The sequence below is a fragment of the Exophiala xenobiotica genome, assembly GCF_000835505.1.
Source record: "Exophiala xenobiotica strain CBS 118157 unplaced genomic scaffold supercont1.3, whole genome shotgun sequence".
In the NCBI taxonomy this organism is placed as follows: Eukaryota; Fungi; Ascomycota; class Eurotiomycetes; order Chaetothyriales; family Herpotrichiellaceae; genus Exophiala; species Exophiala xenobiotica.
In genome coordinates, this window is record NW_013562492.1 from 5,005,015 (window position 1) to 5,021,729 (window position 16,715).

General features: G+C 51.7%; 8 protein-coding genes across 8 annotated transcripts; 4 read left to right on the forward strand and 4 right to left on the reverse strand.

The window, feature by feature from the left end:
* Positions 1 to 87: 87 nt before the first annotated feature.
* PV05_06142 (uncharacterized protein) lies at positions 88 to 2,842 on the forward strand (the record flags this gene model as incomplete). Its single annotated transcript, XM_013462733.1, has 3 exons — positions 88 to 2,499; positions 2,570 to 2,636; positions 2,706 to 2,842. 3 exons carry the CDS (start codon positions 88 to 90, stop codon positions 2,840 to 2,842), a joined length of 2,616 nt encoding a protein of 871 aa, XP_013318187.1.
* A 779-nt stretch (positions 2,843 to 3,621) lies between these two features.
* Positions 3,622 to 4,812, forward strand: PV05_06143 (uncharacterized protein; the record flags this gene model as incomplete). Its single annotated transcript, XM_013462734.1, has 1 exon — positions 3,622 to 4,812. One exon carries the CDS (start codon positions 3,622 to 3,624, stop codon positions 4,810 to 4,812), a length of 1,191 nt encoding a protein of 396 aa, XP_013318188.1.
* Positions 4,813 to 6,323: 1,511 nt separating this feature from the next.
* PV05_06144 (uncharacterized protein) lies at positions 6,324 to 8,393 on the forward strand (the record flags this gene model as incomplete). Its single annotated transcript, XM_013462735.1, has 6 exons — positions 6,324 to 6,598; positions 6,646 to 6,738; positions 6,793 to 7,000; positions 7,051 to 8,044; positions 8,094 to 8,158; positions 8,208 to 8,393. 6 exons carry the CDS (start codon positions 6,324 to 6,326, stop codon positions 8,292 to 8,294), a joined length of 1,722 nt encoding a protein of 573 aa, XP_013318189.1. The 3' UTR covers positions 8,295 to 8,393.
* Positions 8,394 to 9,180: 787 nt separating this feature from the next.
* Positions 9,181 to 9,378, reverse strand: PV05_06145 (uncharacterized protein; the record flags this gene model as incomplete). The annotated part of the gene is made up of 1 exon (XM_013462736.1): positions 9,181 to 9,378. The coding sequence occupies one exon, from the start codon at positions 9,376 to 9,378 to the stop codon at positions 9,181 to 9,183; it is 198 nt and encodes a 65-aa protein (XP_013318190.1).
* Positions 9,379 to 10,045: 667 nt separating this feature from the next.
* PV05_06146 (uncharacterized protein) lies at positions 10,046 to 11,563 on the reverse strand (the record flags this gene model as incomplete). The annotated part of the gene is made up of 1 exon (XM_013462737.1): positions 10,046 to 11,563. One exon carries the CDS (start codon positions 11,561 to 11,563, stop codon positions 10,046 to 10,048), a length of 1,518 nt encoding a protein of 505 aa, XP_013318191.1.
* Positions 11,564 to 13,087: 1,524 nt separating this feature from the next.
* PV05_06147 (uncharacterized protein) lies at positions 13,088 to 14,131 on the forward strand (the record flags this gene model as incomplete). Its single annotated transcript, XM_013462738.1, has 2 exons — positions 13,088 to 13,121; positions 13,170 to 14,131. 2 exons carry the CDS (start codon positions 13,088 to 13,090, stop codon positions 14,129 to 14,131), a joined length of 996 nt encoding a protein of 331 aa, XP_013318192.1.
* Positions 14,132 to 14,261: 130 nt separating this feature from the next.
* PV05_06148 (uncharacterized protein) lies at positions 14,262 to 15,090 on the reverse strand (the record flags this gene model as incomplete). The annotated part of the gene is made up of 1 exon (XM_013462739.1): positions 14,262 to 15,090. The coding sequence occupies exon 1, from the start codon at positions 14,922 to 14,924 to the stop codon at positions 14,262 to 14,264; it is 663 nt and encodes a 220-aa protein (XP_013318193.1). The 5' UTR covers positions 14,925 to 15,090.
* Positions 15,091 to 15,410: 320 nt separating this feature from the next.
* PV05_06149 (uncharacterized protein) lies at positions 15,411 to 15,915 on the reverse strand (the record flags this gene model as incomplete). The annotated part of the gene is made up of 2 exons (XM_013462740.1): positions 15,713 to 15,915; positions 15,411 to 15,652 (listed from the first exon to the last, which is right to left on the reverse strand). The coding sequence occupies exons 1-2, from the start codon at positions 15,873 to 15,875 to the stop codon at positions 15,411 to 15,413; spliced, it is 405 nt and encodes a 134-aa protein (XP_013318194.1). The 5' UTR covers positions 15,876 to 15,915.
* Positions 15,916 to 16,715: the final 800 nt, after the last annotated feature.

Consider the following 16,715-nt stretch of genomic DNA (forward strand, 5'->3'; position numbering starts at 1 on the left):
CACCCTGCCACCTGAATATCTCCCATTTCCCACCACCTCACCCTCTCTTATCACCTGCTTCGTCCTTCGCTGGGCCCCTCGCCTGTGATGCACCCTCTTCCTCCTCCGAACAGAGGCACATCCTCTCAGCCTTCCGAGTCACGCGATCAAACTCCGTCCAGGATGAATCCTTCTACGCCCACTCAGCCCTCGACTTCTGCTGACCCAGCCCAAGCACGGCCCTCAGCAACTCCTACGAATCCTACAGATGGCAAAAAGAAACGAAAACATCGTGGGGGGAAGAAGAGGAGGAATCGCCGTCAGTCATTTATTGCTCCTTCAGAGACGTCTGCCATGCAGAGTGTGGCCGATGGCCCGCACGAAGATCCCTTGATTGAAGAATCTCAGCAGCAATCGGCGGGGCTGAGGTCGTTCTACAGAAACAACCAGGGCAACCTGAGTGGCGAGAGTCTGGACAGCGAGGCTCTTCTTGACCACAGGAATCAACCAACACTGCGACCACGACGAGACAGCCGTTTGAACACAAACTTGTTCGCAAGCTCATATCGAAGCAATACCTATGCTAGACCAGATGCACTCACACGACGGAGGCACCGCAGCCAGCAAGACACCACCAGCCCTCCTGGGTCGGACGAGGAAGACGCTAACGATCGGACACCGTTGATTTCTGGTGATGCTCAGAGACAAAGCCCGGTCCAGGCAAGCTATGGGCTCTTTAGGAGAAAATCTCGTTCCTCTACCATGTCTTCCGTGTCTAAGCAGCAGAAGAAGCGAATCAGTGGGAACGGCAATTCCTATCCCAAGTCCGACAAAGACTTCGATGTCAATAACCCCCCCTCCGTACCTCCCAGTCCCACTCTCGGTGCACGCTACGGTGATGTGATGGTAGACGACGGCCATTTCCTTACCCGATCTCCCGACAGCCGAAGAAACCTGCAAGGTATGAACAAAGATGTCTTGATCGATATTGAAGGAGATGGAGATAAAGTGCCCAACTCAGCCCCACCAAGCCCTCGACTGCGGCCGGACGGTAGCCAGCGTCACTTTAGCGTCGAAGGCGATGTCTGCTTCCCAGCAGATGAAGTGTCGGAGCTCGGTGATTACTACAATAATTATCTTCCTCGTGGGCCTTCTATCAATGGTGGCAGAAGGAGACGTAAAGAACGAGAATGGCCTCAGGTATGGGTCCTTGACGAGTGGAGCCGAGTCGAGAAAGAAGAAAGAGCTGCAGGGGAACGACGGGCTAAGAAGATTAGCGAGCCTGTCTTTGTGGAAGGACGCCTGCGGCCTTCGAAGAATGCATGGCATCGAGTTGAGGAGGACCGCCAGTACCGATTCACCTACTTCAACGAGGAGTTTGAGAGCACCATCCATGCTGAGACAATCTCCGAGCTGGTACAACCCGGTGGCTCCTTTCGCGAACTCTTCATCCCCGATCCTCCTGAGCTGATCGACTCCAGCAGCAGTGAAGAAGCCGATCTCATGGAAGCAAGTCAGAATATGGAGAATACGAGCACGTTGCAAAGTCCTAAGAGTTTGAATGGTCCGCCTGGGCAAGTCGCAGCCTCGACTCTCTCAGAAGCAGTAAGGTCTAGGCTTGATGTCAGTCAGAAGGAGTCCAGGAAGGGTTCGGGTTCACCATCGCCGCACAAGAAGTCACCACCCACGCGCACTCCGAAGCCCAAGAAGTATGGCCCGCGTCCGACCTTTTGGCTCGATGTCATGAGCCCGACCGACCAAGAAATGCGTGTCCTGTGCAGGACCTTTGGTATCCATGCTCTCACTTCGGAAGACATTATGATGCAGGAAGCACGGGAAAAGGTGGAATTGTTCCGCAACTACTATTTCATCAACTATCGGACATTTGAACAGGATACTCTCAGTGAAGACTACCTGGAGCCCATCAACATGTACATGTGCGTCTTCCGCTATGGCATTATTACCTTCCACTTCTCTCAAAACCCTCATCCTGCCAATGTGCGACGACGGATCCGACAACTCTCCGATTATCTCATTTTGAGCGCCGACTGGATCTCGTATGCCATCATAGATGATATCACCGACGTGTACCAACCATTGATTACCAGCATCGAGCAAGAAGTGGACATTATTGATGATCAGATTTTGAAGTCGTTTCAGAACACCGACGAGCTGGGCGGCGATCATGGTGTGAAGAAGCACGAAAAGGACACCGACAAAGACGAGCCTGAGATCAGTGGTATCGACATGCTTTTGAGGATAGGCGAATGTCGGAAGAAAGTCATGACACTGTACCGGTTGCTGGGAACCAAGGCGGACGTCATCAAAGGTTTTGCAAAACGCTGCAATGAGCAGTGGGAAGTTGCCCCGAAGTCCGAGATTGGCCTCTACCTGGGTGATATTCAAGACCATATCCTGACCATGACTGGCAATTTGTCCCATTACGAAACACTTCTCTCGAGAGCCCACGGCAACTATCTTGCACAGGTCAGCATCCACATGAATGAGAGACAGGAGAAGGTATGTTTCTATGCTGCTGTGTTGTGACCTATGAGCTAGCTTCGTGTTCGTTGCTGACACTTATTTCAAGACCTCTGATGTCCTAGGTAAATTGACTGTTTTGGGAACCATCGTTTTGCCAATGAACATTGTGACAGGTGAGTTGATGAGCGATGGCCATGCTTTTGCCAATCCTTGAGAAAATGGTGCTGACTTGTGGTATTAAGGTATGTTCGGCGGCAACTTCAAAGTCCCAGGTCAAGACGTCGACAATCTCAATTGGTTCTGGGGCACTACCGGGGCTCTAGCGATCTTCGGCTTGTTCTGCTTCTTTTGGTGCAAGAAAGTCTACAAGATCGTCTGAACTGTTCTTGCAGAATTAACAGTTTAGTGGACGAGGGAACGTTCATTAAGCGACAATTGGAAAGGTCCATTCCAGCCACATGGCGTGGCACTTATGCGAGTGTCCGCCCCTTGGAATTGTGAATGCTTCCGGAATTCTATTACACACCCCTCGCACATGAACATGGCTTGCACGTACACTACGGATCAGACGCAATGTTTCCGACTCCCTGACTTGGGGTTATTATTCATTTTCGACGCGACCGTGGATGCTGTTCATGTTGCGGTACACGGCTGGAATAGTGAATCGTCAAGACTGACATATCCCCCGGTTCGGATTGGCATAGATCCTATCAATTGCCTTGTAGGAGACCGGCGAAACGACTACGAAGCAAGCATATATACTTTTCACAAAGGAGTTGACTTCAAGCACGAGACTCCTATTTCTTGGAATGTTCAGGCTATCTCCAATACGACTCTCTTTCCATTCCATGCTCTCTCACGACTCCCCGATGATCCTCAGTCATCCAGATTCACCGAAAGAACTTGCCAATAGCTGAAGATGACACTTCACGCCCCCTTCAAGATGTAGCTTGGGGAGTTCAGACAGTCAGTGGCGAGCTGGTTCGTCTCAAGGATTTACCTCATGCGATGGCGATTAGCCTAAATTTCTGGATATGATGAAGCATTACCATTGCCGCCAGTGAAACGTGCATTTTGCCATCCAATCATCGTTGCATTGCACACCGGAGAGTAGCCGTTTTTGCCCAAATTCAAGCTCAGCGAAATGACAATACCGGTATGAGTTATGTCGACGATCATTTACTCCCGCTTGCTCATAACGCTCATGAAGTTCAGCTCCTGGGCGATTCCTGGTCTGGCATCAGATACATCGCACATACTATGGCACCGTCCGCGACTAGTGAGGTGCCTTCGACGAGGTCAAGATACATCAATGGAGCACTAATTCCAGACATTGAAAGACATGGAGACAATCCTGTCGTTATCCGACTCTGTGACGAAGAATTCCACTCCGGAGAGACGAAACCGGAGACCATACAAGAGTGCCTAAGGTATTTCCACCGAGATGGATTCGTAGTCCTGGAAAACGCCATTGACGACAATCTGGTGGACCGGCTTTACAACCGTATGGTCCAGGATAACTCGGAATTCCTCAAGAAGAAGCACATGCATTGGAATCAAGGTGCTTCAACTGGCAATGTCAGCCAAATTCCTCCGCTGACTCCAGAATGGCTCCATCGCGACTTCTATGCGAATCCTCACATGATCTGCGTGGTCGAGAATCTCCTTGGTCCCAATCCCGAGCTCCGATTCATCAACAGCAACGTGGCATGTCCTGGAGGTACTGGCCGTCAAGCTGTGCACAGCGACGTCAGCCATGCCTTCCCTGAAATCCCATTCGGCCTTGTCATGAACATTTATCTCCAAGATTCAGATGTCGAGAACGGTGTCACGGAAATCTGGTGTGGCACTCACAATGCTTATCCACAGAGCGAGCAGCAAATTTCTCCCCGCAGTGGATGGATCAAGAAGGAGTATTTGCAGGAGCAGGCGAAGATCAAACCACCAGTTCAACCGAAAGTCAGGAAGGGCAGCATTTGTTTTCGGGACCTTCGCTTATGGCACGCCGGTATGCCGAATAAGAGTGACCGCCATCGCATCATGTTGGCCATCGACTATTTTGCGCATTGGTATCAATGCCCCATGACGACCAAATTGCCGTTGTCGATGAAAGATCAGATTCAACGAGAGTGGAAGGGTATCTCAACAGTCGGTGTCGAATGGGTCGAAGAGGAATTGAACAGTCTTGATGTGCCGTTCTTCTTGAACATGACGCAGGACCCGTCACAGTATTTGCTGCAAACCGAAAAGGGGTTTCAAGATCCTGTAGGCCGGCAAAGTGGAAAATATCTGTTTGATAGCGCAAAGGTCACCGAGGACAATTATTGGACGCCGGAAAAGAAAGAATGATTGCCAATTGTGTTGCCTCTCGGTCTGACTTGGACTGCGCCTGATATGCATGGTGACTGATGGTGTGGTTTGGAGCAAGAGGGATATTGCGATTCTTCATGGGCTGTTCTTCGTGGTGGCTGACAGGCCAGTCCTTCCGACGCGAAGTACACGCCGTCCGCAGTCTGGAGTCGTTGCGGGTTCCAGGCAGACTAAACCGTCGGTGCCTGCGCAAAATCAGAGTCATTGCTGAATGCGAGTCTCCGTCCTCATTGATTGCGAATCTCAGTCGCTTGTCATAAATCTTATTCCGGTTGGGAGAGCACTTCGATACGTCATAGCAGAGGAGAAACACAAACCTCAAGAAATCATTCGGCTCACCCGTTTCTCCTTTCTTCATTTCTTCCAGAACCCGACGACCGAGCTCCACAATGTCAAACCTCATCACTGGAAGCTGTAACTGCGGCCGTCATGAGTACACCATTCCGAAACCCACAGAGATGAACTTGTGCCGTTCGTGGACCGTCGTCAAGGTATCATTCACAACGCTAACGTTCTCAGATGGTACCGATTGTCGCAAATGGGCCGGTGCAATGTGAATCTTCCTTACTTGAACTCTTCATCGTGTGCTCTCTGCGAAGTTCGCTGATGGATGGCCTCTCCGCAAGGCATTCGGCACACCTTTTCGTCAAGACAAGCGATATCCAGTCCAGCAGTCCTCAGCCGCGCACACACACCCAAAAGGCTGACAGCGGTACGGACATGGAACGTGCGTGGTGCGATGAATGTGGTTGTGGGATCTGGATCAAATCGCAAAATATGTCAGACTTGACATTTCTCAAGGCAGGTAAGGGAAGCGTTCTGTCGCTGCATTTCGAGTACCGGACCATGGCACACTCTGCAATCTTCAATTTGACTGACACATATTGCAAGGGCTCTTCAATCCAGGAGAGATTCCCAGCCCATCCATGGAGAATTGGCTGAAGAATCTTGAGCCATGGGAGACTCCTGCAAAAGGCACGAAGCGGGCTGTGAAGCTCACTTGACACGCGATTTTGCCTCGGCTCACACAGAGATTTGGCATCTGCACACCACGTTTCAGATCACGGGGCCTCGCGGACACAGGTTATGAAATCCGTGCGGATGGCTCGTGTGCAGGACCCTCAATTCTGTGGAATCCATCTCACAGCTCAACACATTGTCAAGAAGTACCTTCGCCCGATCGCAGAGTCCAAGGCCCCTCCAAGAACATCAGCAGATGGTGCCTCAGCCTTCTCGGCAGCACTCCGAGGCCTTTTGCGGGGGCTTGTTCTCCCTCGTCGCATAAGGTGAATGTGGGGTTGGTTTGGAGTAACTGTTGATTGCCCCATTTGGAGGACATATGGAACTCCGCCATTGAGCTTCCGGCCAGATCGATCTCAGACTTTCTCAGAGCATCGACTAATTTAAAAGCAGACTCCCTCGCATCTTGACCATCACTTGCAGACAGTGAGAATCGCCCAGCGAAACGTTGTTCGCGGTGTTTGAGAAACATGGGCTCCAGTGACGTGAAATTCCCAATTCGATATGAAGATCCCGAATACCAGCAAAACCACCGCACGCTGTTCTCCGGAAAGTTGCTGACCCCATTGGATTATGTTCTTCCGCCAGGTGTCAGCCAGCAGGATTTTGATATTGCTATTTCCGAGTTTCGAAAAATTGTGGGCAAAGAACATGTCTTTACCGGAGCACATCTGGAGGAATACGTCGATCCCTATGAGCTGTGGGAGAAGGAAGGCAAACGGAGAATGCCAAGTGGTGCAATATGGTGAGTGGCTATTCAAGGGCAACTGATGTAGGCTGATGAGCTTCCAGTCCTGCTTCCGAGGAAGAGTTGCGCGGTGTCTTGAGTGTCGCCAACAAACATGGCATTCCCGTATGGACCTTTTCACGAGGCAAGAATCTTGGGTATGTCATAGCAGCAGGCCTGCGGTGGCTCAGTTGATGCTGAGAGACATACAGATATGGTGGGCCTGCGCCGAGACTCAATGGCTCGCTGGCTCTGGATTTGCATCGGATGAATAAGATCATTGAAGTCAATGACAAGTTCTCTTATGCAGTCGTCGAGCCAGGAGTGACGTTCACCGACCTATACGACTACTGTGCAAAGCACAAGCTTCGGGTATGGCCCAGCGTGCCGTCACTGGGATGGGGTAGTGTCGTCGGCAATGTATGTTGCGTTGAAGATCACGCCCCGAATTCTGGCTGACAGCTTTACAGACAGTCGACAGAGGGACTGGCTTCACACCCACAGCAACGCATCATCAGCATATCTGCGGACTTGAAGTCATGCTTGCTGATGGAGACGTGGTCAGGACAGGCCAATTCGCGATTTCGAATTCGCCGTCCTCCCATTTGTCGAAATTCACCTTCGGTCCATCGATAGAAGGTCTTTTCTTGCAAAGCAATCTCGCAATCGTCACCAAGCTCGGGATCTGGCTCCATCCTCAACCACAGGCGTACATGTCATGCGCTTTCGATATGCCCAATTTTGAAGATGTGGAAACAATTGTCGACATCTTCGGCGAGCTACGAAGAGACGGCCTGCTCCCGAATACTGTTTACGTCTCAAATATTGTCGAATGGCTCGGTATGACCGGAAAGCGAGCCGAACTATGGCCTCACGAGGGACCAATTCCTGAATGGAGGCTCAAAGAGCTTCAGAAAGACTTGGGTTTCGGATACTGGAATGTCAAGTTTGGCTTGTACGGAGCCAAAGAGGTGGTCAAGGCACATTTCAATGAGCTCAAACGGATAATTGGCAAGGCTGCTCCGGCTTCTGTGAATCGACTCCAGGGCCACATCTTCTCGGGCGAGAACGATGAGCTTCTCGAGGCGACTTCAATCCCGGACCCTCATGGGGGCTTCTTTGTCGGTGTGCCCAGTCTTTGGAGTTTGCCCATGGTAAAATACCGGTTGCCGACCGACAGGGTTGGGATCGGTGCCCATGCAGACTACTCTCCCATCATTCCTTCATCAGGCAAGACTGTCTTGGAATGGGTGAAGACAGCACGAGGCGTTTGCGAAGCGCAGGGGTTCGATTTGTTCTGCGACTTTTTCATGCATGAGCGACATGTCATATTCGTAAACATGATGGTTTTCGACAAGACCAATCCGGAGCACCGGCGGGCGGTTGATACCATCTTCCGCAATCTGTACCAGGAAGGACGGAAACGTGGCTTCAGCAAGTATAGGTCGCATGTCAACTACATGGGTAAGCTGCCGTCTCCCCTTCCCGCAACTCTCACTCACTGACTGCACAGACCTCGTTGCCGACTCCTATGACTTCAACGATCACGCTTACCGGAGATTTGTCGAGAGGTTGAAGGTACAGTGGTCAGATTCTTTGTTCTCACCCTTGCTGATTTGTCTGTCAGGATACTCTCGACCCGCAAGGGATCTTGTCGCCTGGAAAACAGGGCATCTGGCCTGCAAAATATCGGAGCGTTCGTGGAAAGCTGTAAAATCATGGACAAATGGCGCAGGAGGCATTGCAACATCTAGATTGTTGTAGGATGTAATCATTACTTGGTCAGGCGTCAAATAGTTATACTGAATTCCCCCCATCACCCTCAATAGTGGTCAGTGTACGGATGTTCTGTCAGATGCCTTTCGCTGCTTTAAAGCCCAGAATGCCAAAAACACGCCAAGATTACGCGTCGCGCGCCTGCGCCGTGAGAAGCAACAGGTGCTTCTGATCATCTACACCAGCTCAATGGTGGTGTTGTACCTCCAACAGTGGGACGCTCACTTCCCGATGTGCTTCCCGCAACAGCTTAGTGTGGCTATCGCTGTCGCGTGGCTCTTCCCAGCTCACCAGAACTAGGAGAGTGCGCAGTGTTGCAATGGGTCTGGACATCTTGGATCTGGCATGTTCGCTACCAAGACTGGAGCAACTGCTTCGCATCCTTCGCCAACAAAACGTTGGCTGTCAAGTCACAGAACAAGCCTGCTAACATTATTTTCAACCTCATAGAGCCTCCTGGTCTTTACGTTCCTTCCTCCAGCCTCGCACTCTTGCCCACACCGGCAATTCCATATCTGGCTTCCTACAGCCTCGATTGAGTCGGCCAATCCATCAAATTTGGCATCGAAGACTCTCAACATCGGACTCAGCTTACGCCGCGTACTGAAAACTACCTTTCTCAAACGCCGAACGCATGAGGTATGTGGGAATAACCTGAAGATGGAGGACTCCCCATCGCAAGACACTTGGTATTCAAGCTGAAGCATAACTCCTCTTCCAGTGCCGTCCAGCCTGCCACCACCTGGAGCGCCAACGACCCAGATTATTGAAGAATCATTCCTTGCCTCACAGCACCACAATGATGAGTGTTCCCTCCCGGGGCTTTACGTTATGGTGACAGGGTCCACGTGCGTGTGCGTTGGGTTCGGTTTGATGCCGGACTCTGCGTTTGGGTCTGTGGTTGAGTGTTGTGTTTCGATGTCGCTTGTAATCGACTGCGCTCCCGCATTCTTGGCTAGTTCCCTTTGCTTCAATACTTCGCGGTAATTGTCGATTGTCCTTCTTGCATTCCGAACCACCATTTCTCTCTCGGCCTGCACTTGCACATCGTCAATTTCGGCGTTGCTGAGCTACGCCCCTTTTCCAAGTACGGGGGAACCACCACCAGATGAAGATGAGCATGACGCCGGCCTAGGAAAGTCGTCAGATCAGCATCGTCCCTGCAATGTCCGAAACATGTGTGGAACATTCCAGCTTCGCAGACACTGTTGTGAACCAGGAAAAGCAACCGCTACTCAAAGACAAGGACTCACCAGACTTCCAAGGATGGCTGCCGGCATAGTACTACTCATATTCACCATGCTGGGCGACAGTATTCGTCGAAAATCGTACCTATCGGGAGAAGATGAAGGCGGAGAAAGACCGATGAAAGGCTCGAGGACAAGCTTTGATCAAGCAACGGAGGCGCGCAGGATAGTGTCTTTTGTAGGCGGGAACGTGCCAAACTTATACGAGCACTAACTGGCAGCGTCCATTTACTTGGGCCACGATAGGCTCATCTCCCGCCTTCATGACGAGATGCCATCCCGGGGTTACATTGCTGAAGCCCCGCGGGGAAAATGTGCTTAGTAGTAAAACTTCCCGTCTTCAGCAGGGTGCAGAATGTAACACGAACGAATCCCCGGATAAATAGTAAAAAAGATGGAGCCTATTCTCCATCCCGATGCAGCAATGCATCATGTCTTTCCTCTACATTCCGTAATGTTTGATCTCAAGCCACCTCGTGGACGCATGCCCAACAAAAGCAAAAGCAAAAGCCAACTCGAACCCAATGTCTCCAGGGAAGACTCTGCTAACATCTCTCGCCAAAGGCCCGGTCCACCAAGCCTCGTACATTCCAACGACGGCGCCAGTGACTCCGCAGCAGAATGCAAACAGGGCGGCATAACTGAATGGCATACTTCTGGCGTTTTGGTAAGTTTCGATCTTGTATCCAAGCTTGCGTCGGTAGATGAGATGCTCGGACAGGAAGATGCCGACGTAAAGTGTGATGAAGTACGATATGATGGCAAGGATATCGTTGAGCACTTCATCGAACTTGTAGAAGGCTACAATGCTGACAACCAGTCCAACAATGTTGGCCAACAGGGCCCAGAAGAATCGAGGAATCAGTCTGAATTTGGAACAAATGGCTTGTGCAGACAAGGATGCCGAGTACACGCAAGCGACATTGCATGCCACCAGGGAAAGGAACAGCATCACGATGCAGAATTCTCCGAAGCGGCCGAGAGAGTTGTGGACAAGAATGGCATAAAAGAGACCACCTCCGCCTTGTTCTTCGTACATTTGAGCGAAGTATGCGTTCTTGTAGGTGCACGCAGCCGCTGCCAGGCCTGTCAACTGGAGGAACATGGTCGTGAAGAGAATGCCGACATAGACCGATAGCCCGAGTTTCCACTTGGACGTCGTCGGTTTGAGATACAGGCTGTAATCGCAGGCAAACAGTGTCCAGCCTGAAGCATTGCCAACTAGAGCTGCTCCATACGACAGCACGGCACCGGCCTCGGCACGACCAGCTGCCATGGTGCCTGTCGAGAAGGAATCCGAGATTTTGATCCTGGCAATGAAAACGAACAGCACGATGATCGTGGGCACCCAAAACCATGACACGACTCTGTGGATGGTCCTGTATCCGAGCATGGTGATCACCATTGTCAGGATGACCGAGATGAGGATACAAGCCCAGGGTGGTAAAGCACCGTCTCCAAGTGTATGCAAGAGGTTGGCGCCAGAGATGTCGTTGAGAGTGGACCAGCCCATGCAAGTCAGGGTGTTGATGAAAGCAAACAGCCGCATGACTTGATATCCGACAAAGAATCTGGTAAGAACCATTTGCCGCATGCCAAAAACTGGACCAAAGGTGCTCATGTATGCCACAGGAAGAACTCCCAGGAGATTGAAGAAGATGATGCAGAGAGCCGAGTCCCAGAAGCTCATTTCGTAGTAAGTGATCCCTTGCATACCAATGTTGCAGCCTAGAGGCACCATATTGATAGCCATCCAGAGTATTCCCATGGAGTACGGGGAATGATTTGTCCTCATCTCTTCCGTGACTCGCTCAACGCCGGTTTCTTCTGCACGAAACCAGCGCACAACCCTCCAAGCCAGCGAGCCATACTTGTTCACCTCGTATGACTCTTCGGGGGTGACTTCGATGATAGTTCCAGACTCCTCAGACAACTGTTTGCCTTTCTCGACGTCGGTCATTTTGCAAGTCAGGCGGGAGCTTGTTTACTAGACAAAGGACAGGAGCAAAGGACATTCTGCGAGAACTGAGTCGAACAGATAACAACTCTTATACCCGGACATTGACAATCCTGGATGAGACCGTCTCGCACGCTGGTTCGGGTCGCCTCAAGTGCCATGATAGGCTCGACAATCAGCCACGATAAGAGCCAAACAGACCGTTGATATGAAACCGGCTTGAAGTTCTGAACTCTTCGACCATGGCAGCTGCTCTGCTGCGTGAGAAATGGGGGCATAGTATCCGTATCTCTTCTGTGAACACAGAAAGTGGAGGAGCGTCGTAGGCCAGTCGAGAGGGCGCATGTGTGTGTTGAACACGGTGGCAGGGGCGGAGGGCACACAGCATGCGCTACGATGTAAGCGAAGCACTTATCTAGGAAGCGTCCGAGTGATATAGCGTGGAGCCGGGGAGGACGCTAGCTGCATACATCTCAACCTTTTGCTTATCTCTGGTCAAGCTTATCCAAGACTTTCCTGACAGCTCAACAGGTATGCCCCAGGGAGGACGAGCTTATCATGATTAGATGAAGGACATCTGACCACTGCCCTCGCATTATTTGGTAGCCGCTGTTATGGCTGCTTCGAACGCCGCTAACAACTCACCTACCTAAAAGGACTGCGGCAAAATACTACCGACGAGCCGAGCGACCAAGCCGGACACATCTAAAGTTAGCTCCCCACTCTGGTTGTTGACCAGCATCCCCGGACTAGAAGTCAAGTTCGCTATAAGCCTTAAGATTGACATAAAGTCCCTATAGACAGTGGGGGAGGTCGAAAGTTGTTCTTTTGTAGCAGTTTGTTGGGTAAAGGGCAAGGACAATGGCTTACTTGGGGTCAGACGGCCAATGACTGACTGCAATACTCCAGGACGACCACGTCGGCGGTCGAGCTAGGGAGATATCACAAAGTCGAGTGCTTCAGAGTCGATATTTTCTCGAGAGCCAGTCTCCTGCAGGCATATACAACGCTGCAGCCAGCATTGATTCCAGCATTCAGAGACGAATTGATAGCCAGCCAATCGCAAAGGCCACATTTGCAAGGGCTCTTTTGAACTTCTCCCCAAGAGTCACAGCAGGCGAACGTGGAGGATCTTTACAAAATAGTAAGGTGAACCTATGGTTAGACGCTGCAGGGTGTAGGTGGAAGGTACAAGCATCCCGAGTAGCCGGTTTCCGGTTGTCTCTGGAGAAAGAGGGTGGGGTAGCACAACCAAAGCTATCTTATCACGCGTCTGATATTGAACATCCTACTCCTCGAATGAGCGCTGCGCTCGTTGTACAACAAATCTGACTTGTACCCACGTGCGAATAGGCGTCGAGAGTGGGGTGAGGTTCCTCTGGCTACCAGATGAAGGGCTACACCTCGACCCTCGTGTTGAGTATAAGTTAGGGACCTTATGGGCCGGTTACCATAGCCGTAGGATTGCTGATAACTCAAATTACTAGCCATTAGTCGAGGGCAAGTTTCATACGCGCTACCACAGCTATGGAGTTTGACATTGGATCCGGCATGGGCTACCGTAAGATACGGGAGCCCGAAGGCCTGACGTCTTTCGACGAGCTTCCAGTCATCGACCTCTCGGATATCGACGGCGCGGACGAAAGCAAGCTACGGGCTCTCGCGTCCAATATATATGATGCCTGCACCAAAGTCGGGTTCTTCTACATCAAGAACCATGGCATTCCCAAGGAGTCCGTGGCCGCGATCAAGAGCGAAGCTGAACGATTCTTCAAGGGCCTTCCCGAGGAGAAGAAGATGGAGCTCGACCGTGAAAAGAGCGAATACCATCTAGGCTATGGCCCTTTCGAAGACGACCGAAAGGGTGGCCAGAAAGCTCATCCATACGAGAGTGTCCTTATTGGCCGCGAGGTGGCTTGGGACACAGAATATGTTGGCAAAGTCGACCCCAAGCACGACGCCATCAACCTGCTTCCAAAAGAGGAGGATCTTCCAGGCCACAGGGCTGTCGTGGGGAAATATTTTGGCGAGATGCTGGTGCTTAGCCGCAAGCTGGCCAGGATCTTTGCTTTGTCCTTGGAGCTGCCCATGCATTTCTTCGATGACAAGATGGAAAAGCCGGGCGCCTTGTTAGGTCTCAACTACTATGCTCCTAAGGGACAGCAAAGACCGGATGTCAACTCGGCTATCCTAGCACATACCGACCACGAGCTGTTTACCATCCTATTGCAGTCGGATGGCATTAATGCCCTTGAAGTGGTCAATGGACAGGGTATTTGGGTACCTGCGAAGCCGTTTCCAGACACATTTGTTGTCAACATTGGCGACGCTTTGTCCATTTGGACAAACAATGTCTTCTTGTCAACACTGCACCGAGCCACTAATACTACCGGTGGGGAGCGCTACTCTATTCCCTTCTTCTTTGGTCCAGACTACGACGCTGTGATGGAGACTCTTCCGTCTTGCATTTCAGAGACACGGCCAATGATATACAAACCAGTAACGCAAGCCGAGCATTATCTGGCGAAGATGAACACCGCATATGGCGCTAGCACCCTCGTGGCTGCTTGAGCTGGATACACGGGCCTGCTTATGATGGTAGATGCAATGTATATTCTTTCCATTCAAGCACTGATCTGAGTCTACATGAATTGAAAGGAAAAGTTGTGCGGAGAACAGATCAACCCCAATGGCTTCATATTTAGCTTGAGAAAAGCAGCTCGATACAGCCAGGGGCGCCGCGCGAACCTTGACCGCCAGTGCCAAAGGGATTGCCCGGGCCGCCCTGACCACCGACGGATGCCCCAACCAAGGCGCAGAAGCCGGTGCTTGTAACTGGACCTGGAATCGGCTGCATATCGGTCCTAAGCCGAGCAGTCCCTATGCCACCATTTCCGCCTTTATTCCTCGTAGCACCCGTACCACCGCCGCCGCCTGCGAGCGACAAAAAGCCCTGGCTGGGGATTTGCAATCTTGTGAGTCCGCCTGTTCCGCCGCTGCCTGCAGGGCATTTGGTACAGGTCGTGGCGATGCCTCCGGCGCCACCGGCACCGCCCTGCCCAATCTGCGCCGTGATAAATTCACCGGGAGTAACTTGGACGGAAAAGGTGGTTATTTTGTTTGAGGTGCCGCCCTGACCACCATCTGAGGCGCTGTTCCCGGCGCCGCCGCCACCGCCGCCGCCAGAACCATAAACTGCGAAAGTAACAATTCGCACATTGGCGGGCACCTTACACTCCGTCGTGCCGGCCGTTGAAAATTGCTGAACCATAGAGCAGGTCGTGTCAGCGGCAAGCGCCGGCGCGACCCCGGCCAACACAAATGCTCCTAAACCCATGAGAATCAATCTGCCCATCGCGGTCATCCTTCGAATTCCTAGTAAGATTCTGGGCCTCGCCTTGTCTTGAGAGAATCGAATGATAGTGGACTTCCTAACCGCAACCACAAGAATAACATAGATTTATATATGCTGCGGATCTGGAAGATACCGATGCTCTTCACGATCACCTTATGCACGGTGGTCGAGTTAGCGTTGGCCGCGAAGACCCATGACCGGTTCGGCGTGTACGTGAGATTCATTGCGGACGTCATGTCATACGCTGCGCCAGCCATCACGGCATAGTGAGCAGTGAGGCAATAGAACCGAGTTAAGGTATATCTCCGGGCACCCCCCGGATTGATAGTAGCGAAGGTCTGGTAAGAGTCGCTACACCGTCGCCGACCGTCATCACATAGCCGTACTTCCCCGGACAAGTTCGACTTGGGGCTGATGCTGACGTGAGCCGACGCTATAGTTCATTTGCTTGCAAGAGGTAAGCTAACAGACCAAGAAGAGATGATGACAATGGTGTTACCAGAAACTCATGATCTTTCCACGACTCTCGTAGGGAGCGATTTCATTGATATATGTAGGACCAGCTGGCAGTGCAAAGCCTTGACCAATACCAACGATGGCACGACCGGCGATGTAGCCTCCAATACTTCTTGGAGTGAAGCATGATACGAACGTTGCGATGATGACAAAGACGCAGCCGGTCACCATGGCAATCTTGCGTCCGAAACGATCGGAGACAGGACCGCAGAGGAAGAATCCTTCACGAGGTCAGTGAGTACTAAGACCTGCCCACAAAAGAGACAATAGAATTCGCTTACCGGCAAGAATACTGCCGACTGCATATGCGGTAGTGACAGATCCAACGACATTTGGGTCGGGCTGGTGAAGTAGTTGACCCAGTTGTCCGAGCCTTGGACGGCATTGAAGGTGGAAGCATCGTAGCCCTAGAGGACATGCAAAGTGCTGCCACCAAGCATACATACCAGCAGTAGACGTTGCCCTTGCCCATGATTTTGACTTCTAGCGATGTGATGAAGAGAGAGTGCCGAGTGATCGAAAATGTGAGAGGGCAGAGTTGGGGAAGTCTGAGAATTGATATCCCTATGTAGATGCTAGCACTGCGGAGATGAAGATCCCACATACCACAGTGGCGAACAAAATGACACCCATCACATACGGCTGCAGCTCGATATTCCGGGTACCTTGTGCGTTCAAAGGCTAGATAGCAGGCGGAGCTGGTGGCCGGTACCCTCTCGCCTTGCGCTGTGAGTGGGCTTAGAAGGTCTAGACATGGGGATCACCAGCTCTCACCTCTCCTCCCCACGGGTCTGGGGGTTTTCCCTCCACACTTTGTCCCTGCGGATACCAGGTGAAAACAATTTTTACGGTCAAAAGGCCGCCCTGCACCTTCATCTCTTCCCCCCCTTGTTGACTGTTCGGCCAAGCCAATCCAAGTGCGGGGAGAGTTCTGAGCGAGTCCGCACCAGGCGAGATCCTGACGAGAATATGCAATGCAACGTGCCAAGGTATTTGGCAGAACGCTGGAGGTTTCCTCGTCTCTGATTAGTCCGGCGTCGCCTCGCCTGCCAGGCGCCGAAGCCATATAGAGACAGTCCAAATGGTGCAGACCGAGCCAGAAGGGGTTGGTTTATGGTGCTGAGATGAAGTGGTTGCTGGACGGGCCGCTGCTAGTGTGCAGACTAACCCGTTCCGCGAAGCTCCGGAGGGAGTTCGACTATCACTTTATAGAACGGAGCATGGTTCAACGTGGCGACACCAGACTCCTGCTGAATGTGGACTTGTCCAATGGAATAGTTTCGT